The sequence below is a fragment of the Hemitrygon akajei genome, chromosome 4, assembly GCF_048418815.1.
Source record: "Hemitrygon akajei chromosome 4, sHemAka1.3, whole genome shotgun sequence".
Taxonomy (NCBI): domain Eukaryota; kingdom Metazoa; phylum Chordata; class Chondrichthyes; order Myliobatiformes; family Dasyatidae; genus Hemitrygon; species Hemitrygon akajei.
The window spans coordinates 171,269,399-171,294,770 of NC_133127.1; the positions used below are offsets into that span (position 1 = coordinate 171,269,399).

Here is a 25,372-nt window from a genome sequence, read left to right on the forward strand (position 1 = left end):
ATATGATTATGTCATAGTTAGGCAGATTAGTAGGCACACTTATGTGAGTATGAAATATTCTGTTAATGGTTGCCTTTAAACAAGTAAAAAATATTAAATTATGATAAGGTATTTTAGTATGACTATTATGACTTGAAATATTGATTACTCCCAGCTTCTGAGACTTTAATGAATCCATCAGATTGTTGTATTTTAGCTGCTTCTTTATGAATATGATCAGCCAAATTAGTTATGTCTTCAGACTCACCAGGTATATAGCACTACTTGCCTATAACTGGACATGTCCTCTTAACTGCTAAGAGAAGTTCTAATGTCGTAAGATTTTGAAGGACCATCTTATGCATGGTGACCATTTCTGTTGTTACTTTTCCAAAAGTTTCAGAAGGGCCATCGCTTATTGTTTCTAATGCTACATCAATGTTTTTAATCTCTCTTGTACTCCTTGCAATGCCATATTCCTATTCATATTCCAGTGATGTTCTGCAGGCATCTGTTCTGGGACCCCTCCGCTTTGTGATTTGTATAATGGCCTGGATGAGGAAGTAGAAGGGTGGGTTAGTAAGTTTGCTGAAACAAAAGTTGGGGTGCCATGGATAGTCTGGAGGGTTGTCAGAGGTTACAGCAGAACATTGATAGGATGCAGAACTGGGCTGATAAGTGGCAGATGGAGTTCAACCCAGATAAGTGTGAAGTGGTTTATTTCGATAGGTCAAATTTGAAGACAGAATATAATATTAATGGTAAGACTATAGGGAGTATGGAGGATCAGCGAGATCCATAGGAGACTCAAAGCTGCTACACAGGTTGACAGTGTTGTTAAGAAGGCATATCGTGTGTTGGCTCTCATCTACTGTGGAACAGAGTTCAAGAGTCATGAGGTAATGTTACAGCTATATAAGACCTTAGTTCGACCTCACTTGGAGTAGTGTATTCAGTTCTGGTCACCTCATTACAGGAAGGGTGTGGACGTTATAGAGAGAGTGCAGTGGAGATTTACAAGGATGTTGCCTTATGAGAATAGGCTGAGTGAACTTGACCTTTTCTCCTTGGAGCGATGAAGGATGAGAGGTGACCTGATAGAGGTGTATAAGATGATGAGAGGCATTGATAGTGTGGATAGCCAGAGGCTTTTTCCCAGGGCTGAAATGGCTAACATGAGGGGACATAGTTTTAAGGTGCTTGGAAGTAGGTACAAGGAGGATGTCAGAGGTATGTTTTTCACACAGGGAGTGGTGGGTGCATGGAATGCACTGCCAGCATAGGTGGTAGAGGCAGATACAAAGGATCTTTTAAGAGATTCTTGGATAGGTACATTGAGCTTAGAAAAATAGAGGGCTATGTGGTAGAGAAATTCTAGATAGCTTCTAGAATAGGTTACATGGTTGGCACAACATTATGGGCCGAAGGGCCAGTAATGTACTGTAGATTTTCTATGTTCTATAAAATGGGAATAAAATTGATGTGAAACAATCTCCTTCTGAAAAGTCTAATTACTTCTAAATCAGGAGATAAATGTAAGGTATGTGTATGTATCATGGCAGAAAAAACATACCCTTAATAAAAAGATCCTAACCAATTACGTGGAAGAGAGATGTTGGTTCCATTTCCACACAAAGTACATATTATTCTTTGAACATTTAGTTTCTTATTATTTGACAGTAATTTTGTTGAGTTGTAATATTTCTGATCATCAATAATACAAGTATACATTATGAATCACGTAAACTGGTACATTATGATGGGGGAAATTGGCAAAAATATAACAACAAATAATAATATTACAATAAACTTAAGAATGTTCAGTAGATGTCAACTTGCATGAAGTCTTCTGGCTGGTTAATGATTTGCTCACTGTAGCCCAGAAACGTAGACACTATGAGCGAGAGGTTACTAGCACAGTAACTACAGTGTTTATTGTCCTTGTCAGAAACCACTGGCAGGCATGTATCCACTTACTTTTTTTACTTTTTACCTTCCAACTTCCATTGGGTTGGCAATTAACAGCACTTGATAAGGACCTTCCCACCAGGATGTGTCCTCTTCCTGTTGGATCTTCTCAAGCTGCAGAATCGTATTGACCATAGGAAGAGCTGTAACCCACAGTACACCTTCCTCTTGATACTTAATCAGTCATTGTTTGATGGTTCCATTCATTCAACTTGGCTTGATGACTGTGCAATGTGACAATGAAAAGACCATTCAATGTCCATTGATCAATATTATTCCTGACAAAAGCTCCACATAAAATGTATTCCTTAGTCAGTCAATGTGACATGGCAATCCCTATCTAGGAATATTGTCCTCGATCAGAGTTTTTGTTAAGTGGGTGGCAGTGGCTTTCTGTGTGTAATAATAGCTTCCACCCATCTTGAAAACTTGTTCACTGTTACCATTACTTCTGAGTATCCTTGACACATTGATAAAGATATGTAATCCATTTGCAAGTGGGGCAGGAACATTTAATTGTGGTAATTTTTCCACTGCTTCAGTATTTGTTTTCTGGCTTAAACATTTTTCAGGCTAGTGCTCTGAACTTTAGATCCAATTGCCATTAGGAGAATCTTTTGCAGTCCAATGTGTCCTAGGGAAGGTACCTGCTGTGCCAGATAAGGAAACAACATATAGTAGGGGCTACTAGTACTAGGACTAGTGCCATATTTCATGTATGTTTATCAGTGATACAGAGTTCAACTTTGTTTCCATAATTCCACTTGTGGGGTTCACTGCATATGTTCTTGATACTTATTTTAAGTTTTTTATTCCTTTCCATGCGGTCTCTTTTTTGCAATTTCTTCCACAAGTACATTTCCATGGTTTTCTTTTGTAGTCACTTACATTTTAGTACAGCAAATTCTGATGGCAATCCATAAGTTCTTGAACAAGTTGGACATTTTGATTCGGGTTCCAACAGCCGTAAGAAATCCTCTTTGTCTCCATAGGTTTCCAAAGTCATGAACAACTCCAAAAGCATTTTGAGAATCAGTGTAGATATTAGCTGATCTTTCTTCTGCCAACTTCCAGGCTTCAATCATAGATTTTAGTTCTGCTTGTTGCATAGAGGCACTAAGAGCCATGCTTCCCGATGCCAGCACTTCAGTTCCAAAAATCACCATTTGAATTCCTCAATCATTGAGGAGCCATCAGTGTATAGAATCGGATCATCAACAGAGTAATAACCAACAGCACGCTGTCAGTCTCCATGTTCTTGGAATTAAAACTATGATCATGTGTTTCTCATTGACTTGCAAGGTGAATTGTCTACCTGTATCAGGAGTTCTTAATGCAACATCACCTTTAAAGTTTTAAACACTTTCAGGTGCTCTTCATTAAGAATCACAGGGTCCTTTGAGCACTTACTGTCCTTCAGCAGACTGTTGAGTGATTGAGCAATAGTTGATGGATCTGCCACTAGCTTGTCAATACACTGATTAACAATGGTTTCATCCTCAGTCCTGTGTGTCTTCAATCCCTTGGTCTTTATTGGAGCAAGCTGTGATATAGCTGTCAATCTTATTGTTCCATCACTGTATTCTCACTTGAGTCACTACAGATCACTGTAGACTCCATGTTATGTCCATCCTATAATTTCTCAGAGTTCAGACGGTATCTTTGTTCTTGGAGTCTGTCTGCTGTAGGCTGTACTCCTCTGGAGTTGGATGGTGGTTTTGTATAAGGAAACTGTCCAATGTGAGCTGTAATTCCTCAGATGGAGCTTCAGAAGCCAGTGGAAGCCTTAGGACAGAGCACCAGCAGTAGCACCACTAACAGGACTGTCCATTTAAAGTAGCAGCCATACTTTTACATTTTGTTTCAGTTCGCTTTGAAACTCTGTACAGCGCACGATTGAATTACCATTTTGTTCAAATATTTGACTGGTTGTTGCACAAATAGATTGATACAACAGCTATTTTCAGCAGGTATCAAAATAGATGGCTGCGCAACCAAAATAGATCGTAATTGAATAGATTAGGACAAAATTGTCACAAGGTGGGGGCAAGGGTGCTGGGAGAGGACCCACAAGCAGGACACAAACACTTCTTTTTAAGGTTCAATAAAATAGCGTTTATTACTCGCTCCACAGAGAACCGGGAAATCAAAGAGAACAAAGAGGAACACGAACCTCGGACTAGGAGACTAGGGACATGGACTGCTGCAGACCTTGGACTTGGAAACTGGGAACTTAGATTGCCGCGGCCATGATTTAGACACTGGGAACATGGACTGCCGCGGAACTTGGACTTGGACATTGGGAACTTGGATCGTTGCGGCCATGACTGGGACCGCCATGGACCTTGGACTTGGAGATGGGGAACTTGGACTGCTGCGGACCTTGGACCTGGAGACTGGGAACTTGGATCACCGTGGACCTTGGACCTGGAGACTGGGAACTTGGATCGCCGTGGCCATAACTTAAGACACTGATGCACCATCAATAACTCTCTCTGAGACGTAAAGGCGAGATATCGGCTTTTATTGACTGGAATAAAGAACAAGCAGTAGTTGACCACCATACTACATCCTGGAGAATGAGGGCCGGGCTCAGGCCTCCATCACCTTTATACAGGGGTCTGTGGGAGGAGCCACAGGAGCAGTCAGCAGGGGGCGTGTCCAGACAGGTATATGTAGTTCACCACAGACACTGGGAACATGGATCATCGCAGACCTTGGACCTGGACATTGGGAACTTGGATCATCGCAGACCTTGGACTTGGAGACTCGGACCTTGATTCGCCGCAGCCAGAACGTGGACTTTCAAAGGTAGGACAGGAACGTCGAGCCAGGACTCCACCTTCAACTCAGGCACCAAGCCAGGACTCTTCTTTGAGGGGTAGACACAGACTCTGGGCATGAACATTGAGCCAGGACTCTGCCTTCAACTCAGGCACCGAGCCAGGACTCTTCTTCGAGGGGTAGACATGGACAAGGGGCATGAACATCGAGTCAGGCCCCCACCTTCAACTCATCCCTGGCAGTTTGACCTTGCCCGGACCCACTCTGGCGAAGGAAGACGAATTGCCGGCACTCCGATGCAGGCTAGATAACTCTGGCTTGTCGTAGCGACGGTGACTTGCTAATACTTCATAACACTCTCGCCCCGAACGGCTAAAGCCAGAGGCTTATAAGCTGCTGGTTCGGGTCAAGAGTAAATTACCTTAATGGCCAAGCTCAAGGGACACGAGAAACAGAATTAGAAGGGAACAAGGAGTCAATAGTCCGGATCATAACGCAACCTAACTAAATTTAAAGGGGAACTGATCTGGACCATGATAAAAATAGATTGCAACCAACATCACTACAGTTGTTTCTCCTTTTTCAGCAGCAACACTGCAATTCCCAATCCTAATTTCCATCTGATATTCGAAGCCAAAACTTTTCTTTCAGAAAAGAGGAAGTTCTCACCCCATTAATTGAGCACTAAAAATTCCCAGTTCTTTGTCTTTAAATGTAACAATTTTTAAACTCCAGAATATCCTGCTGACTATGCCAAAATTGTTGGATTCTGGAGTTTTAATCCAAACTTCTTTAGAAGTCAGTAATGAGGCGTAAAACCTGTTGTTTCGTAATCATTTTATTAAAAGTTGATAGAACAAAGGGGACAGGAATAGAACAGAGACAGAGAGTCTTACTACTTGAAAAAGAGAGGATCTGAAGATTGTGCTTAGCATATAACAGCTACATGTATACCCATGGAGATAAGAAAGATTCCACTCTAATTAGGAAGTATTTAGTCAATACTGCAGTAAAAAGTTAACCAATGTGAAAGACACTTTAATGCAGAGCTTTCTGGGCTTTCCGGTGGTTGTACTTTACACTAGAGGCATTTTAAATTTTTATGCATATAAAGATGACCAGATAAAGGCATCACAGCAGATGCCTTTACAAGCAGATAATTAATTGTTAAACTGCAAAGAAAATGACAATTAAACAGTTGAATCCATCAGAGTATATAAGAAAAACAGATATATTCTGCAATTTGAAATTTGAACTAAATATTCAATAGGATTATAATTCTTGGTTGCAATTTTCACTAGTAACTTCAGATGATTTTTTTTTGAAATATGAGAATTGCTAACCCTATTGCCTGGGGGGTATAAAATACAAAACATTCAATAAATTGAAAACAATAAATGCATAATGATGACTTTTCAAACAAAGTCTCTATACAGATGACCTCTAGTTCTAGTCTCACCCAACCTTTCTCTCCACTTTGTATACCTCTGTCAAATATCCCCTATTCTCCTATGTCAAGGGAAAGAAGTCTCAACCTATTGAACCTTGCCCAATAACTCAGGTCCTCAAGTCCTGACAGCATCTGCTGTGTACCATTTCAATCTTAGTATTATCTTTCCTGTAGATTAATACTGAAGTACTCCAAATTTTGCCTCATCAACATCTTATACAATTTCAACATAACATTCCAACCTCTGTGCTCAATACTCTGATTTATGAAGGTCATGTGTCAAAGGCTCTCTTTATCTACCTGTGATGCCTTTATTCTATCACATTCTTCTCCATCCTACCATTCACTATGTAAGACATACCCTGATTTGTCCTCTCAAAGTAGAACCTCTTGATCGTCTCCCATGCTGGACTTTGCATAAGTCTCCCTTAAGTCCATGTAGACAACGTCCGCTGCATTTCCTTCATCAACTTTCCCAGTAGCATCCTTGAAAAATTCTATAAGATTGGTTAGACCATAAGACCATAGATATAGGAGCAGTATTAGGCTATTTGGTCCGTCGACTCTAATCTGCCATTTCATCAGGGCTGATCTATTTCTGACTCAGCCCCTAATCTCCTGTCTTTTCCCCATAACCCTTCATGCCCTTATTTATTAAGAACCTACCAACTTCTGCCTTAAATATACCCAGCGATTTGGGCTCCACAGCTGTCTTTTGCAATGAATTCCACAGATTCTCCATTCTCTGGCTAAGGAAATTTCTCCTCATCCTCCATTCTACATGAATGTTCCTTTGGTCTGAGGTTGTGCCCTCATGTTTTAGACTTTCCCACTATAGGAAACATCCTCTCCACATCCACTGTATCAAGGTCTTTCATCATTCTGAATTCCAGTGGGTAGAGGCTCAGATCCATCAATCAGTGATCATATGTCAAATCTTTCATACCCAGAATCATTCTCGTGAACCTCCTTTAAAACCCCATCCACTGTCAGAACATGTTTCTTAGATAAGGGGCCTAAAGCTGCCCATAATACTCGAGAAGTGAGGCCTTAGCAGTGCTTTATAAAGCCTCAAATTAATTATATTCTAGTCCTCTCAAAATGAATGCTAACATTGCATTTGCCTTCCTCACCACCAACTCAACCTGAAAATCAACCTTTAAGGAATTCTGCACGAGAACTCCAAAATCCCTTTACCCTCGATTTTTGAATTTTCTCTCCATTTAGAAAATAATGTACACTATTACTTCTACAAAAGTGCATGACTATGAATTTCCCGACACAGTATTCCTTCTGCCATATCTTTGCCCATTCTCCTAATCGGTCTGAGTCCTTCTATAGCCTCTCTACTTCTCAACACTAACTGCCCCTCCTGCTAGCTTCATATTGTCTTCAAACTTTGCATCAAAGCCACCAATTCCAAGACCCAAATCATTGACATATAATATAAAAAGAATCGATCCCAACATAGACCCCTGTGGAATACCACTTGTCATTGGCAGCCAACCAGAAAAGGATCCCTTTATTTCCAAACTTTGCCTTTTGCCAATCAACCACTGTTTTATCCATGCTAGAATCTTTCCTGTTTTGGGCTCGTAACTTGTTAAGGAGTTTCATGTGTGGCACCTTGTCAAAGCCTTCTGAAAATTCAAGTACCCAACACCCACTGATTCTCCTTTGTCTATCATGTTGTTACTTCTTCAAAGAATTCCAACAGATTTATCACACAAAATTTTCCCATGTTGACTTCGGCCTATTTTATCATGTGCCTCCAAGTACCCCAAAACCACATCCTTAACAATCAACTCCAACATCTTGCCAACCACTGAGGTTACACTAACTGGCCTATAATTCCCTTTCTTCTGCCTGTCTCCCTTCTTGAGTGGAGTGACATATTCAGATTTCTATTCTTCAGGAACCATGCCAGAATTTAGGGATCCTTGAAAGATCAATACTAATGTCTCCACAATTTCTCCAGCCCCCTCTTTCAGAACCTCGGGGTGTAGACCATAGGATCCAGATGATTTATCTGCCTTCAGACCTGGACATGACCTACCACACACAAAGTCGTGGTGACTATCCCGAAGCAGTCCTTGTCTATCCAAATTGTCTATCCGGTTCCTTAGAATATCTTCTAATACTTCACCCATTACTGATGTCAGGCTCACCAGCCTATAAGTTTCCTGCATATTCTTAGAGCTTTTCTTGAACAATGGAACATTAGCTATCCTCTAGTCCACCTGCACCTCACCTGTGTCTAAGAATATTTTAAGTATCTCTGCTAGGGTCCCTACACTAGACTCCAAAAGGTTCTGAGGGAACACCTTGTTAGACCCTGGGGATCTACCCACCCTAATTTGCCTGAAAACAGCAAGCACCTCCTCCTTAGTAATCTGTATACAGTCCTTGACCTCACTACTGTTTTGGCTCAGTTCTACAGCCTTTGGACCATTTCCTCAGTAAATACAGATACAAAAAATCCATTTAGTATTCCTCCCCCCCCCCCCCAGCATCTCTTTTGGCTCCATGCATAGCTGACCACATTGATCTTCAAATGGAGCAATGTTGTACCTTGCTATCCTTTTGCTCTTAGTATTCCTATAGAAACCCTTCACCTTGACTACCAGTGCAAACTCATGCCTTCTTTGAGCCTTCATAATTTCCCAATTGTGTTTTTTTGTATTTCTTGTACTCCTCAAGCACCCATTTGCTCCTTGCTTCCTATATCTGTTATACACCTCCTTTATTTAGCCAGCGCTTGAATATCCCCAAAAAGTCCGAAGTGTTTCTCCATCTGATGTAGAGTCAATCAATCACATAAAACTAATTTATGTTTTTAAACTTATTTGGCAGGGAGATGGGAACCAGAATGCAGGGGCTCAGGGTAGGACAGATGATTTATAAAACAAAGCAAAGGTAGCATGCAGTCAGACGGTTGGGAAGGGCAGGTAGATGATAGGACAAGATTGCAGCCAGTAGGGTGAGTATGAGTCATTAAGGATGCAGAATCAAAATGGGTAGCAAATACAGTACTCAAAGTGTTATATCTCAATGCAGGAGTATAAAAAATAAGGTGGATGATCTTGTTGCAATTTTGCAGATTGTCGGGTATGATGTTGTGTCCATGGCTGTAGGATGGTGTAGTTGGGAGCTGGATGTTCACGGTTACACACTGTATCAGAGGAATTGGAAGGTAGGCAGAAGGCATGGCATAGCTCTGCTGATAAAGAATGGCATCAATCATCAGAAAGATGTGACGTCAGATGGGAAGATGTTGAATCCGTGTAGGTTGAGTTAAGAAACTGCAAAGGTAAAAAGACTCTGACGGCAGTGCCTCCGAACAGTAGCTGGGATGTGGACTACAGAATACAATGGACAAATAGAAAAGGCATGTCAGAAGGGCAATGTTATGATAGTCATGCGAGAATTTAACATGCAGATAAGTTGGGAAAATTAGCTTGGTAATTGATCTCGAGAGAGTGAATATGCTTAATGACTACGAGGTGGCATTTTAGAGTAGTTTGTCATTGAGTCTACTAGGGGATCAGCAATACTGAATTGGGTGTTATGTAATGAACTGGAAGCAATTAGGGAGCTTAAGTTCAAGAACCCCTTAGGAGGCAATGATCACAATATGATTGAGTTCAATTTGAAATTTGATAGGGAGAAAGTATAGTCTGACCTAGCAGTATTTCAGTGGAGTAAAGGAAGTTACAGTGGTATGAGAGAGGAGTTGGCCAAAGTAAATTGGAAGGAGATGCTGGCAGGGATGACAGCAGAGCAGTAGTGGTGTGTTTTCTGGGGAAAATGAGGAATGTGCAGAATTGACTTCACTCCACTCTTTAAGGAGGAGGAAAACAGTAGAAAGGAAATTATAGACTGGTTAGCCCAACCTCAGTGGTTGGGAAGATGTCGGAGTCAATTTTTAAGGATGAAGTTGTTATAGGACAAGATAGGACAAAGTCAGCATGGTATCCTTAAGGGAAAATCTTGCCTGACGAACCTGTTGGAATTCTTTGACAAGTTTACATGTAGGATGGATAAAAGGGATGCAGTGGATGTTGTAAATTTGGATTTTCAGAAGGCCTTTGACAAGGTACCACACGTGAAGCTGCTTACCAAGTTAAGAGCCCATGATATTACAGGAAAGTTACTGCCATGGTTGGAGCATTGGCTGATTGGTAGCAGGCAGCCAGTGGGAATAAAAGGATCCTTTTCTGATTGGCTGCCAGTGAGTAGTTGTGTTCCACAGGAGTCAGTGCTGGGATTACTTCTTGGCTTTGTTGCCAAGTTTGCAGACGATATGGAGATTGGTGGAGGGGCAGGTAATGTTGAGGAAACAGCTAGGCTGCAGAAGGGCAGGGACAGATGAGGAGCATGGACAAGAAATGGCAAATGAAATAGAATGTTGGAAAATGCAGTGTTGGGGGATTTCATTGAAACCTTTTGAATGTTGAAAGGCCTAGACAGTATAGATGTGGGAAGGATGTTTCCCATGGTGGGGCAGTGTAGGACAAGAGGACACAGCCTCAGGATAGAGGGCCATCCATTTCAAACAAAGATGTGGAGAAATTTCTTTAGCCAGAGGGTGATGAATTTGTGGAATTTGTAACCACAGACAGCTGTGGAGGGCAGGTCATTGAGTGTATTTAAGGCGGAGATTGATAGATTCTTGATTGGCCATGCCATTAAAGGTTACGGATTGAAGACTGGGGAGTGGGACTGAGGAGGGGACAAAAGGATCAGCCATGATTAAATGGCAGAGTAGACTCGATGGGCCAAATGACCTAATTCTGCTCTTATGTCTTATGGTCGTATACGCCTGTTTTTGAAGTCCAAGAAACATTTCTATAGTAGGATTTACTTGTATTATATTAATCATTTGTTTTATCCTGCAAGTCTTTTGTATTTGATAATGGTAGTGAAAAATTACATAGTTTATATCAGAAATTACAATTTTCTGAGAACATTTTGCAAACTGCTACCTCCAAGCATAAATATTCTCCTTTATTTTAATTCTTTTAGTGAGGAGCAAGTAGCTGTGGATTTAGTCCAAAGAGGTGATATTATAAAGATTGTTCCCGGTGGCAAATTTCCTGTTGATGGAAAAGTATTGGAAGGTTCCTCTATGGCAGACGAATCTCTCATTACTGGTATGTTTTATTTTTTTTTAATTCACTGGGCTTACAATGTTTCTTTCTGAGTCTTTTAAAGATGTCATAATATTGACTGTCATAAAACAAATACCTAAAAAATTAAAAGCAATTTAGTGGGGATTTAAATTTTCAGAATCTAGGTTTTGCTGGCAAGGCCACCATTTGTTGCCCAGTCCTAGTAGTTTTTTGAGGAATTAGTACTGAGCTGCCTTATTATTTACTGTAGCCTCTCTGGTGAAGAAACTCCTATAGAATTGTTGGGAAGAGACTTTCAGGATCTAGGGCAAGCAATAAAGAAGGAATGTCGATATATTTCCAAGTCAAGAGTGGTGTCAGTTTTGGAGTTAGTGGAGTTCCCATGCATATGCTGGTGGTAGAGATCATGGTTTTGTAGGAGCAGTCCAGCAAATTGCGCTTGGACATTTTGTAGGAGTTTCATGTTATTGCCAACATGCCAGTAGTTGGGGTCAGTGGTACCAATTGCTGAGTTTGGTATTGAGGGAGAGTACATAGCACACCAGGACACCAGCCTTGCAGGATATTCAACTCAACTTTATTGATTACTCTCCTTGTACAGTATGTGAATTCCTCACACGTGGGAGTCGCTGAGTGGCGCAGGAACAACACTATTAACTACTACTACATCAATCAACAAGACCATTTTGTTCTGGATGGTGAGAGTTGTTGGATCTACAAGTGGATCATGCACCATGCTCATGCTTTATAAATAATGAAGGTATCAGTTTGTGACCTGCTATTGTAGCCGAAGAAGTGAAGGTTCTCTTCAATAGAGTCTACTACAGAATATTTATAGTATAAAACCCAGAGATGATAATACACTGAATATCTGTGTTTCAGCTGGTTAGGCTTTCTCTAGATCATATTTACTGCCACCTAAAACCTAAGGTCTAAACCTTGCTGCATGCAGCTATGGACTCGTTCATTTACTGAGGAGTTGTAAATGGATTTGAACATTGTGCAATTATCAGGTACGTACTTACTTATGACTTAATGATGGGAAGAAGTAGCTGAAGATTGTTGACCCTAGTACACTGACTTGAGATATCCCTACGACGATATCCTGAGGCTCAGGTGATTGATCTCTCACAACTCTAACCACCAGTCAAAACTTCTAGTATTTCAGGAATCATCTTCACTGTAGAAAATAAAATGTTTTGTACTCATTTAAAAATGTTATACAGTATTGTGCAGAAGTCTTAGGCACATGAACAACATTCTGTAAAATATAATAAAATGAAAAAATTCTAAATATCAAAAAGGACCATAAAGAGCAGTAAGCAGTAAAAAAAAACTAAATCAAATCAATCTTACCTTTAAAATGTACCTAAGAGAATCAATGCAGTTTTAAAGGCAAAGGGTGGTCACACCAAAAATTGATTTGATTTAGTTTTTTTACTGCTTACTGCTCTTTATGGTATTTTTTGATATTTAGAATTTTTGTCATTTCATTATATTTTACAGAATGTTTTCATGTGCCTAAGACTTCTGCACAATACTGTATAACATTTTAAAATGAGAGTACAAAACATTTTATTTTCTACAGTAACAATTAAAACCATCAATTCTCTTAGGTACACTCATGCAGTTTTATAAGACAATTGGCTGGTAGATGTTCCAAGCATCTTGGAGAACTTGCCTCAGTTTTTCTACAGACTTTGGCTGTCTCACTTGCTTCTGTCTCTCCAGGTAATCTTAGACAGCCTCGATGATGTTGAGATCAGGGCTCTGTGGAGAAAATGCCATCTGTTGCAGAACTCCTTGTTCTTTTCACTTCCATAAAGATAGTTCTTTATGACTGTGGCCATGTGCTCATGGTCATTATCCTGTTGCAGAATGAAGTTGGTACTGATCAAATGCCCCCATGATAGTATTGCCTGATGAATAACAATCCACTTATACTTCACAGCATTAAGGATTCTATTATTTCTAACCAGATCACCAACTCCATTTGCAGAAAAGCAGCCTCAAACCTGCAGGGAACCTCCACTGTGCCTTACTGTTGGCTGCAGACATTCATTCATACAGTGCTCTACAAATAAACTGCCTCCTGTTTGAGTCAAATATTTCAAATTTTCATTTGTCGGTCCAGAGTCCTTTCCACCATTGTTCAGCACACCAGTCCTTGTGTTTTTGTGTACAGGTGAGTCTCTTGGCTTTGTTTCCATTTTGGAGGAGTGGCTTTTTAGCAGCAACTTTTCCAAGATGCATACATTAGGATGCTCTTTATTAAAAGCAGCTTGGCATCCAATACCATCATCCCCTCAAAACTAATGAAGATTCAAGACCTTGTGGAATTGGATTGTCAATTTCCTCACTTATCGTAGTTAATTCAGATTGGCAACAATATCTCCTCCACAATTTCTATCAGCACAGGTGAACCACAAGGTAGTGTGCTTAGCCCCCTGCTCTACTGGCTTTACACTTATCAGTGTGTGACTAAGCACAGCTCTAATGCCATACAGGTTTCCCCTGCTATCTGAAAGTAGAGCGTTCCTATGAAACCTTTTGTAAGCTGAAATGTCAAAAGTGAAGAAGCAATTACCATTAATTTATATGGGAAAAATTGTTGAGCATTCCCAGACCCAAAAAATAACCTACCAAATCACACATAAAACCTACAATAACACTAACATATAGTAAAAGCAGGAATGATATGATAAATGCACAGTGTATATAAAGTAGAAATAATGTATGTACAGTGTAGTTTCACTTACCAGAAACGGGAAGATTTAGCCAAAACCAATTTATAGGAAAAACTCGGCACGCACACACATGCGCACATGCCTGCCTGCGCAAGACTTCACGGTCATGGTAGTCTTTCTCGGGGTAAACACAAGCTTAAAGCGGGTGCCTTTTTCGTAAAAGCAAAAATCCTCTTCAGATTTCTTTCGGTTAGCAAAAACAGGTACTAATGTAGGTCTTTCGTAAAAGCGAAGTGGCGTAAAACGAATTTTCGTAAAGCGGGGAACACCTGTATTCAAGTTTGTACGCTGGTTGAATGTTCAAGTTGGGGTGGTCTTGCATTGATTCTATTATGGTTATTGTTCTATTATGGATTTATTGAGAGCGCTTGCAAGAAAATGTATTTCAGAGTGGTATATGGTGACATATATGTGCTTAGATAATAAGTTTACTTTGAAATTTAAACGTTGACTTGTCCACTGCAGAGGGGTGTTCATAATTTCCAGTGGCTTCTGTGAGTTCGAAGCTGATAGCAGTGCTGGACTTCTATCAATTTAGAAAGAATGTCTCATCTGTTGCATTCAATATCCATGGCCAACCACTGCATTTCTGGTTTTCAACCTTGCTCGTTTCTTTGTGCTTCTTCAAAAGAGCTTGAACAGCACATCTTGAAACTCCTGTCTGCTGCAAAATTTCTGCTAGGGAGAAACCTTGCAGATGCAAGTTGACCATCTTGTGCCTTGTTGCAATGCTTACTGTTGCTATGATGTAAGAATTGATAATTTGAAGGTTAAACTGTCACATGTGCCATACCCCCATCTTTTAGTTTGATTGTCCATCACCCAGTTTGATTCCTTCTACATCTGGTTCTGTTTCAATTAATCAGTTTAGTTCATTCAATTCATTATGTCATTGTTCATTAACATCCTCTTAGTTACCTTTGTTTAATCATGCACTGGGCTATATACCTACAACATAATAAAGTTTTTATTTGAAATGTAGTCTATTATTTAATATGTTACTTTCTTTAACAAAATACAAAAATTTCTCTAACATTTAATTTTTTGGAAAATAAATGCTTGGAAATCTAAAATTTGCTCTTTTACACTGACACCCTAATGCAAAAGACAAAAAAAATTTAAAACAAAATTTATATAAAAATCTAGGATTACTAAGACTTTTGCATAGTACTGTAATTTGGACCTCCAAGTAATGAGATTTGTATTTGCACTTAGTTGCACCATTGTGTCATCCTGGGCCAATTGCTTGTTCAGTTTTTTTTAGTAATTTGATTTTCTGAATGCAAAAGATTATGCTAAGTTTTCCAAAGTAGATGATATTATTTTACATAATGGGAATATTGTACATACCATTTTTAAATTTGTGAATCTCAGTGATGGCTGTAGAATAGTACCTCACATTTTACCATATTTAACACTCCAGACTCTTCAATTATTCTACCTGTGGGAATTGATGTTCACAGCAGAGTGCATTATCTGCTCATCCTACTCAATTGTTTTAAGCATACATAGAGCTCATAGTTATTTGGGTACATATCAATCTACAGAATTTTGCAATGAATTGGTCCCTAAGTAGGATGTATTTATTTTGTAGACTTAAATAAATGCTTCAAAATTTCAGGAATTCCAGTAATCATTGCCTTTATCCTCTATTGTCCAATGTACTCTCTATGCTTATCCCCAGAAGGTTCACACTGGGTTATTTAGTGTATAAATAGGGTGGCACCATTCTCAGTCCCAAAGTTGAAAGAGATCACGGTCGTGTAGTGGTTAGCATGACGCAATTACTGCTCAGAATGTAGGACTTTGGAGTTCAATTCTGATGTCATCTGTAAGGAGTCTGTACGTTCCCTTCATGGAATGTGTGGGTTTTCTCCGGGTGCTCCAGTTTCCTTCCACAGTCCAAATTAGTAGGTTAATTGGTCATTGTAAATTATCCTGTGATTAGGCTAGGGTTAAATAGGTGAGTTGCTGGGCGATGTCGCTCAAAGAGATGGAAGGGCCTATTCCACACTATCTTTAAATTAAATAAAATAAATGACAGCCATCACATCATACCCCTGACTTAGCTACTGCCAAAGCTGCAACAAATTAAGTTTCTAACATCAGAAACATTTTTAAAAAGTTCAAAAACCATTAAAGTATGCAAACTACTGAATTGTTTTCAAAAATTAAGTATACAATCCAATAACTATTGTTCAAGATGGGCAAGGGATTTTGAGATTGGAGGGAAAAGGCTTTGCTGAGAACACAAGTTAAGTGTATGGTGATTATTGACTTTTGTATGAGGAAGACATTCCTCATTATCAACATTTGTATTTTACCTATTTGACTCATCTGTGCCACATTGTGTTATCTGTATAGTTTAATTTAGATGGTACTCCAGATAAACATATTTCATTATTAAGAATTTTACCTTCTTCTGTAAGATCATCTTGAAGGTGTGAGTCCCAAGTGTCTGAATCTTTATAAAATGTACTGGTTCTCTCTCAAAGCAGACTGTTACATAGCTAACCTATGTTCAGCATAGTTTATATTATTGTTTTGACTTTGTATTTTGCTGAAGTGTACTAAGTATAGAAGTAAAACTACATATTTATGTTCTCCATGATTACTTCATGGTTTTGTTTTTCAGGAGAGCCTATGCCAGTTGTAAAAGGAGTAGGAAGTATAGTGATTGCTAGTTCTATTAATATACAGGGGGCTCTGCTGATTCAAGCTACCCATGTGGGTTCAGACACAACCTTGTCACAGATCGTTAAACTAGTAGAAGAAGCACAGACATCAAAGGTAAATCTGACACTTTTGTGCTATGAAGTTAGAGTCTAGTTATACGAAACATGATCAGGAGCTACACAGTGGTGCAGCTAGGTTCAATCCTGACTTCTAACTGTATAATATTCACTCTTTGTGAATTTTATAAACAACTTGGATCAGAAAATTGAATGTTGGGTTAATAGGTTTGCAGATGGATAGTGTAGAAATATGTGTGTAGGTTATAAAAGAACATTGGCAGGGTGCAGAGCTGTGCTGAGAAGAGTCAGTTGGAGTTCAACCCAGAAGCATATAAAGTAATACACTTTGGAAGATTAAACTTGAAGGCAAAGGACAAGGTTAACATCAGGATTCTTAGCTGTATGGAAGAACAGAGGTATCTTCAATTCAAATCCCCATAGGTATCTCTAAGTTTACTTCTGTGCTTTGACAATAATCTGCAGATTGGTGGTGATGTGCTCTTGAGGTTTACAGATTATGTTGACGCTGTCTTGCTATTAGACTTGATGTTTACTAGCATGTGCTATATACTGTCAAGAAAAACATTCTTAAATCAAAAAATATCTCAGCAATTATAAATCTTTTTCATAAGTAGTTTGATTAAAAGCTATTGCACAGAATCAGGGGACTTTAGATAACATTGATGATTACCCAAGAAGTAATGAAATCAATGCATAAAGTATTTAAAAACTACTCTCATCCAGAATGGCATTAATAATTTGACAGTGAATGAAGGAGGGAAGTTAAAGATAAAACAAGTACGGTAAATTAAACTGGTTTCCATAGATTTTTTTCCCATACAAGAGTACAATTTTTAACTTTCAGCTTATTTTATAAATTTTAAATACAATATTTCTTGACTTTTTAGGCTCCCATTCAACAGCTTGCAGATAAACTAAGTGGATATTTTGTTCCCTTTATTGTCCTCATGTCTTTGATTACACTCACTGTCTGGATTATCATTGGTTTTGTTAATTTTGACATCATGAAAAAGAACTTGGCAGTAAGTAAAAATGGGGTTTTAACATTTTTTCTGTCATTTGTTTTGGGGTTTTTCTTCTGTTTCATGGATGGCTGTGAAAAATAAGAATTTCAAGTTGTATATTGTATACATTCTCTAATATTAGATGGAACTATTGAACCATTGAAATGCGTGTACATCAAAGTCAACAAAATAATACACTAGCCATCATAAGAGAAGCAGCTTCTTGGTTGATTTTTTAACAAAATATTCCTTACAAGCAAATAGAGAATTAGACTTTGGAGAAATTATCCTAGTCATCCAGATTTACTTGATTGCCAAATAAAACACAGATGTTTAAAAAAAATTGCGTGATTCTTCAAAGCCTTTGATGTCTCTGAGTGGTGCATCATTGAGAGCTTGTACTTGAAATTTCCTATACCAATCCCAGGAAGGAAGTTAATTAGTATAAGATGGTGTCAACTGAAGATTTTTGCTAGTTATTACCTGTTTCAATAAAGTTTTTTCAAATAGGTGGTGAGTTTTCTAACAGTTTTAGTATCAGAACAAGATTCACCCATCACTTTGTCATACCAAATTGCATCACATCTAATTCTTACTCTGTTCATTCTTTAAATTGTTGCCCAAGTTACTAGCGTTCCCTTGACCATCCTCAGGTGCATAGTGTATTGGTGAGAATCTTTTCATATTTTAACGGTGTTACTGCTTATTCAACTTATCTTGGTAAAACTTAAAGGTGTTTTTAAGTGTCTAAATCATAGAATTATAATAAAAAGCTGTTATACAAATACAAACTTTGTACTTCAGACAATATCAACATTACTTAGCAAGGCTAAGACTGGAAAAGGATGTTGCATCGGTTGACATTTGGACATGCCTCTACCTTTAGATGAGATAAAGTAATTTGAAGTAGCTTGCTGCCAAATAATGTAATAACAAATATTACAACATGAGGTCTTACATTCCTTATTGTAACACTGTAATAATGCAGTGCTCACTGAATTGATGTTAATTGAACCATTGGCATTGAGTATTAATTTGATGCATTTGCATATGATACAAAATCTAAGGGGTAGAGAGTAAAGGGAAAGACATTGAAAGTGTAGAGAAACAAAAGAAACTTGGAGTATACATCCACAGATCTTTAAAAAGTAGATACAGTAATGTGTTTTATGAAGGCATACCAGATTCCTTCCTTTGTTAATTGAGCCACAGAATTTAGTAGCAAGGAAATTAGGCCAGTATCTTTTAGACAATCTTTGTTAGCTGCAGATTGCATATAGTATACAGTTGTACATTCAGATCTGGAATAGCTTCTTTCCAACTGTGATAAGACTGCTGAACAGATCCTGACCTGGATCTGAGATGTACCTTCCAAATATCTGGACCTGACTTGCACTACCTTACTTTCCCTTTTCTATTTTTCTAATTATGATTTATAATTTAAATTTTTATTATATTTACATCAATTTGTACTTCTGGGAGCGCGAATCGCAGAAACAAATATCACTGTGATGATTGTACGCTCTAGTATCAATTGTTTGGTGACAATAAAGTATAATGAAAGTATTGCACTGAGGAAGTACTCAAGATGTTGTCAAGATTTAAAACTTCACCTGTGTAGAAAAATTAGAAAGCTGGCATAATTTTCTTAGGGGCTGAGTAAAACTACTTTTGACGTGTATAAAATAAGGTAACAAAACAGAATAAATTAGAAGAACTTGTTTTGCTTTCAGATATGAAGAACATTGCATTGCAATGGCCATAGAATTAACTTTCGGTCAAAACTACTGTGTCACGCCAGTGGCTTTTGGGATCAGCTAGTGAAGGAAGCCATTGAAATAAAACGAGAGAAAAAGAATTTTAACAAAGATGAAGGTCTAGTTCTAAGTAAGAAGTAGATTTCAATTGTAAATGAGATGGTACAACGGAAAACTGATTGCTTGAGGACTAACCAATCAGGAGGGACAGATGCCGGGAGTGTATATACCACTGGACTAGACATGCCTAGACATCATTCCTGATGAAGATGGCAGTCTGTCATCAAAATGTTGCTTAAAAATTGATACCTGTACCTAGCAGGTATCAAGAACATATAATATTCAGATGATGAGGCAAAAGTCAATGGGCATAAATTTAATGTAATTTGTAGGATTTGAGGGAAAATGTGCAGTTCTTTTCACCCAGAGTTTGATAGGGAACGTAGTGCCAAAAATAATGGTAGAGGCTGAAACCTTCACCACATTAATACAATGCTTGGTGTGCATTTGAAAAACTGTGACCTGTATAGCTATGGATCAGATGCTAGGAGATGGACTTGGATTGGGTATTGTGTTTTGGTTTTACAGCACGAATACATGGACTGAATAGTGTTTGTCTTATAATCCTTCTTTGATTCTATGACATTAAATGACCTCCTTGATTTGTTTTTAGGGATACAACAAAAATATTTCTAAAGCTGAGCTGATAGTTAGATTCGCTTTTAAGACTTCCATTACTGTATTGTCTATTGCATGCCCCTGTGCTCTGGGACTAGCTGTACCTACAGCTGTCATGGTGGGAACAGGCATCGGTGCTCAAAATGGCATTCTGATCAAAGGTGGAGAACCACTAGAGATGGCACACAAGGTCAGTGGCTGTAAACAATTACCTTTGTCACACTGGAGGAACATTCTGATGGGCATTTGGTCAAAAGATAATAAAACTCATTATTTACAGGGCTGTGGAGAAGGAGAAGATAAAGGGCCAGCATTGCCCTTGATTTTGTGTTATCAGTAATGTAGATGATTCACACTTGATCCTCTCATCCAAATTATTGATATTGATTGTGAGCAAGTGGGTCTCACTAATACTTTGTCACTCAACATTGTTATGATCTCTTAATCTATTCCATGTATTCCTACTGTTGAAAAATGTCCTCAATCCACAGCAGGTACTATAATTGCCAAAAGTTTACAGTGTTGATACATCACATCCCACTGATTACTCCTCGCAAGATGTCATCAAAGGTCTCTAACCAATGCGTCAAATGGGATTACCCCTTGAAAATTCACATAAATTGTGTTCAATCCTGTTATTATACTTTGCTGCTAATTACTTAAAAATAGCTTCTATCATTTTCCCTACTACTCAAATTATTCTTACTGGTTTATATTTCCCTTTTCTCTCTCTTCTATCTTAAATAATGGAGTTATATTTGCTTGCTTCATGTTTGTGAAATTATCCTAGAATCCATGGGATTTTGGAAGAAGTCAAGTACACCTGCTATTTACTAAGCAGTCTTTCAAAACCTTGGGGTGTAGGTCAGGAGAACTTGGGGAACTGATTGGCTTACAGTGCAATCAACTTTTCAGTACACTTTTTTGTTAATTAATAAGACCATAAGATATAGGAGCAAATTAAGCCCATTGAGTCTGCTCCACCATTTCATCATGGCTGATCTAATTTTCCCCTCAGCCCCAATGTCCTGCCTTGTCCCCATTTCCTTTCATACCCTGAATAATCAAGAATCTATCAACATCTGCCTTAAATATAGTCTCTAGAGCTGCCTGTAGCAATGAATTCCACAGATCTACCACTCTCTAGCTAAAGAAATCCCTTCTCATCTCCCATCTAAAAGGATGTTCCTCTATTCTGAGGCTGTCCCCTCCGGTCTTAGATTTCCCATCATAGGAAACATACTCTCCACATTAACATTAATTTGAGTACTTCATTCACTCTAGTTCTACTGTTCTACACTCTTTCTGGGAACTCTTCTGTGTCATCTTACATGAAGCAAGAAACAAAATACTTACAACACACAAAATGCTGGTGGAACACAGCAGGCCAGGCAGCATCTATAGGGAGAAACGCTGTCGACGTTTCGGGCCGAGACCCTTTGTCAGGAATTCAATGAATTTGTGAGTCCTGACGAAGGGTCTCGGCCCGAAACATCGACAGCGCTTCTCCCTATAGATGCTGCCTGGCCTGTTGTGTTCCACCAGCATTTTGTGTGTTGTTGTTTGAATTTCCAGCATCTGCAGATTTCCTCGTGTTTGCTAACAAAATACTTGCTCATTTTCTCTGCAATTTCCTTATTCCCATGTACCATTCCTTGTATCTCATTATGTGGAATCCTATAATTATAACTCTTCCTGAAAGGTCTTTAATTTCTATTAGAAAAAAATAGCTTGCATTTGACAGCTTTGATTATTCTACTGTACTGAAAAGAGCTTTTGTCTCTAGATAAACGTGGTGATGTTTGACAAGACTGGTACAATTACACATGGTACTCCTAAAGTAATTAGGGTTCTTGTACTGAGAGATGTAGCTGAACTACCACTGAAGAAGCTTCTTGCAGTTGTTGGCACCGCAGAATCTGGTAGTGAACATCCCCTTGGAAGTGCTATCACCAAATATTGTAAAGAAGTAAGTCTCAGATATTTTTTCACAGCTTCTCTCAGTTTCTTAGCTGAATCTACAGTGTCTGGTAAAAGTATTCAGCCTCCAGTCTTTTGCTCACATAAATGAGTATTACAAGCAGTGGTTTTGAGCAATTTAAGAGAATTTTCATTTGTAAATCACATGCTCCTTTTTTCACAGTAGAGCCTGTTACGCCTGTGCCCCCAACTCTGAGGGGCCGAAGGGTCCAAAGTAGCCCCCTCCTTTTTGAGGATCGCAAGATCGCTATTAATTCAGGTCAGGAGACCCAGGAAATGAGAGAGAGATGTTTGGAATGTCCTGGCCCCTCAGCGATACAAAGCCACGGGAAATGGCCATTGTCTCTTGGAGACGGAATTGTGTATTGAGTACTGTGCTATTTATTTGAAGCCCTCAGGGAATGACCAAAAGTGGGCTGGTTGAGGGATTGCATCCTTCCAACCTGATTGACATCTGAGACCCTGTGAGTCAGAATTAAAGAGGGTCTGGGGAACAGCCCCTTTAGACGCACCAGAAGAAACGTTAGAAATCCTGTAACAGTGTAATAGCGAAAGCCGGTGGAAAGCCCACGTGCGTCCTTTTCCATTTGCCTCGGAATTGGTGGGCCTTACCACGGAAGAACGGCTTTAGCTAAAACAAAGGAGAAATCAGCCCCAATGACTCTCAAAGGATTGACATCATAAAAGGAATGGGCAAGTTTTACACTCTCTCTCTTGACTCCAACCAAAGGCTGCAGCCTGCAGCTTGAATGAACTTGAGTGACTTTTATATTTCCATCGGACAATACATTATCCCCTAGACAACGATAGAGTTATTTCTTATTGATTATTAGTATACCCGCGCTTTTAGATTTAGTATTGACGACGTATATTATCTGTATGGTTGCATTGATATTATTTTTGTGTATTTTTACCAATAAATACTGTTAGAAATAGTACCATCAGACTTCAACGGACCTCTCTATCTTTGCTGGTAAGTGACCCAGTTACGGGGTACGTAACAAGCCCAAAAACAGGAAAAATTGTAAAGGATGAAAAACTAAAATTCAAAGACTGAAATGTCAACAGTTCAAATATATTCATCCTCCATTGCTCAGCACTTAGTTGAAGCTCTCACAGCTATTACAGCCAGTAGTCTTTTTGGATAAGTTGCTATTAGCTTTGTACAACTGATGGAGCAAGGTTTGCTCATTTCTCTTTGCAAATTTGCTCAAGTTTTGCCAGGTTTGTTGGAGAGTGCAGGTGGACAGCAATTTTGAGGTCTTGCCAGAGATGTTTGATCAGGTTAATGTCAGGACTCTGACTGGGTAACTCAAAGATGTTAATTTTCTTCATTTGAAGCCACTCCATGGTTGCTCTGGCAATATACTTTGGATCATTATCCTGCTGTGAGATGAACTTGCTCCCCAGTTTAAGCTTTCAGGGCTGATGTTTCCTGCCGACATGCAATATTAGGTTTGTGTCACACACATACAGCTTAGTATTGAGGCCAAGAAGTTCCACTTTCGTCTCATCTGACCACAAGACCTACTTCCACATCTGTTCAGTATCTTCTAAGTGACTCTTTGCAAAGGCTTTATGGGCAGGGATATATATGCTTGTTTTTTTTTAGCCAGGGCTTCTTCCTTACTATTCTTCCATAAATACCCTTGTTGCGCAAGACTTTAGAGGCTGTGGAGCCATGAACTTCATCTCCACTTGCAGCCATTGACTTCTGCACCTTGCTCAGAGTGGCTGTCGGCATCACAGTACTCTTTGGTACAAGAGCCATTCTTCTCTGGCGACTGAGTTTGGAGGGGTAGCCTGACCTATCAGCAATGGCTGCAGTTTCATATGTTTTCCACTTCTTCATGCTGGACTGCACTGAGCTCGGTAGTATATTCAGTTCCTTTTAGATGGTCTTGTATTTTCTTCAGATTTGTGCTTCTCAATGATAATTTCCCTGATGTGACAGGGACAGTGGCAAGGTGGAGATACATCTCTATCAAAGGAGGCGTAAAGTGCTAGCCTGCAGGTCATCCTTGGGCAAAGTGTAACACTTGTTTAGTCCAACAATCAGGGTCACATGAAGCCATGAGAGCAATGGTGGAAGGTTATATGAACAGCTATAGCATATTACAAGTCTGGTTATGAGACCACTGAGGCTAGACAATCTCTGAAGAGTATTAATTACAGATGGGGCCACCCATCTTGTAAAAACACTGCCCAGATAAAGGCAAATCACTTATGTAGAAAAATTTGCCAAAAATAATCATATTCATGATACCATACTTGCCCACTTCATACAACATGTCACATAATGATGATGATAATGATGACTTGTCTTAAATGCTCTTTTGTCTCATTTTGGTTTGGTCTTTTGAAAATCTACCATACTGTTGGACCTTGAGGGGGTGGGCTTGGTATTTATTCTTATGAATTCAATGAAAGCAAGTGATCCTCCAATTTTTTACATCAACAAATTGGGTGAGTGAGTTGTTAAGGTAATACCTGGACAAACCAGCGAGCACTGTGAGTGTCATGTTTTTTTGACTTCTCCAGTGCGTTCAGCACCATCCGCCCTGCTCTGCTGGGTGAGAAACTGACAGTGATGCAGGTGGATGCTTCCCTGGTGTCATGGATTATTGATCACCTGACTGGCAGACCACAGTACATGCGCTTGCAACACTGTGTGTCAGATAGAGTAGCACTGGGGCTCCACAGGGGACCGTCCTGTCTCCCTTTCTCTTCACCATCTACACCTCGGACTTCAACTACTGCACAGAGTCTTGCCATCTTCAGAAGTTTTCTGATGACTCTGCCATAGTTGGATGCATCAGCAAGGGAGATGAGGTGGAGTACAGAGCTATGGCAGGAAACTTTGTCACATGGTGTGAGCAGAATCATCTGCAGCTTAATGTGAAAAAGACTAAGGAGCTGGTGGTGGACCTGAGGAGGGCTAAGGCACCGGTGATCCTTTTTTCCATCCAAGGGGTCAGTGTGGACATGGTGGAGGATTACAAATACCTGGGGATATGAATTGACAATAAACTGGACTGGTCAAAGAACACTGAGGCTGTCTACAAGAAGGGTCAGAGCCGACTCTACTTCCTGAGTAGACTGAGGTCCTTTAACATCTGCCGGACGATGCTGAGGTT

At 39.3% G+C, this 25,372-nt stretch overlaps 1 protein-coding gene across 1 annotated transcript in view; it reads left to right on the plus strand.

Annotated features, from left to right (window-relative positions):
- Positions 1-25,372, plus strand: part of LOC140726037 (copper-transporting ATPase 2-like) — a 91,295-nt gene that overhangs the window by 37,230 nt on the left and 28,693 nt on the right. Inside the window, exons 9-13 of the mRNA XM_073041932.1 lie at positions 11,207-11,334; positions 16,696-16,850; positions 17,704-17,838; positions 20,251-20,445; positions 22,042-22,224. Coding sequence (XP_072898033.1) covers positions 11,207-11,334; positions 16,696-16,850; positions 17,704-17,838; positions 20,251-20,445; positions 22,042-22,224 — 796 coding nt within the window. The remainder of the gene's footprint in view (positions 1-11,206; positions 11,335-16,695; positions 16,851-17,703; positions 17,839-20,250; positions 20,446-22,041; positions 22,225-25,372) is intronic.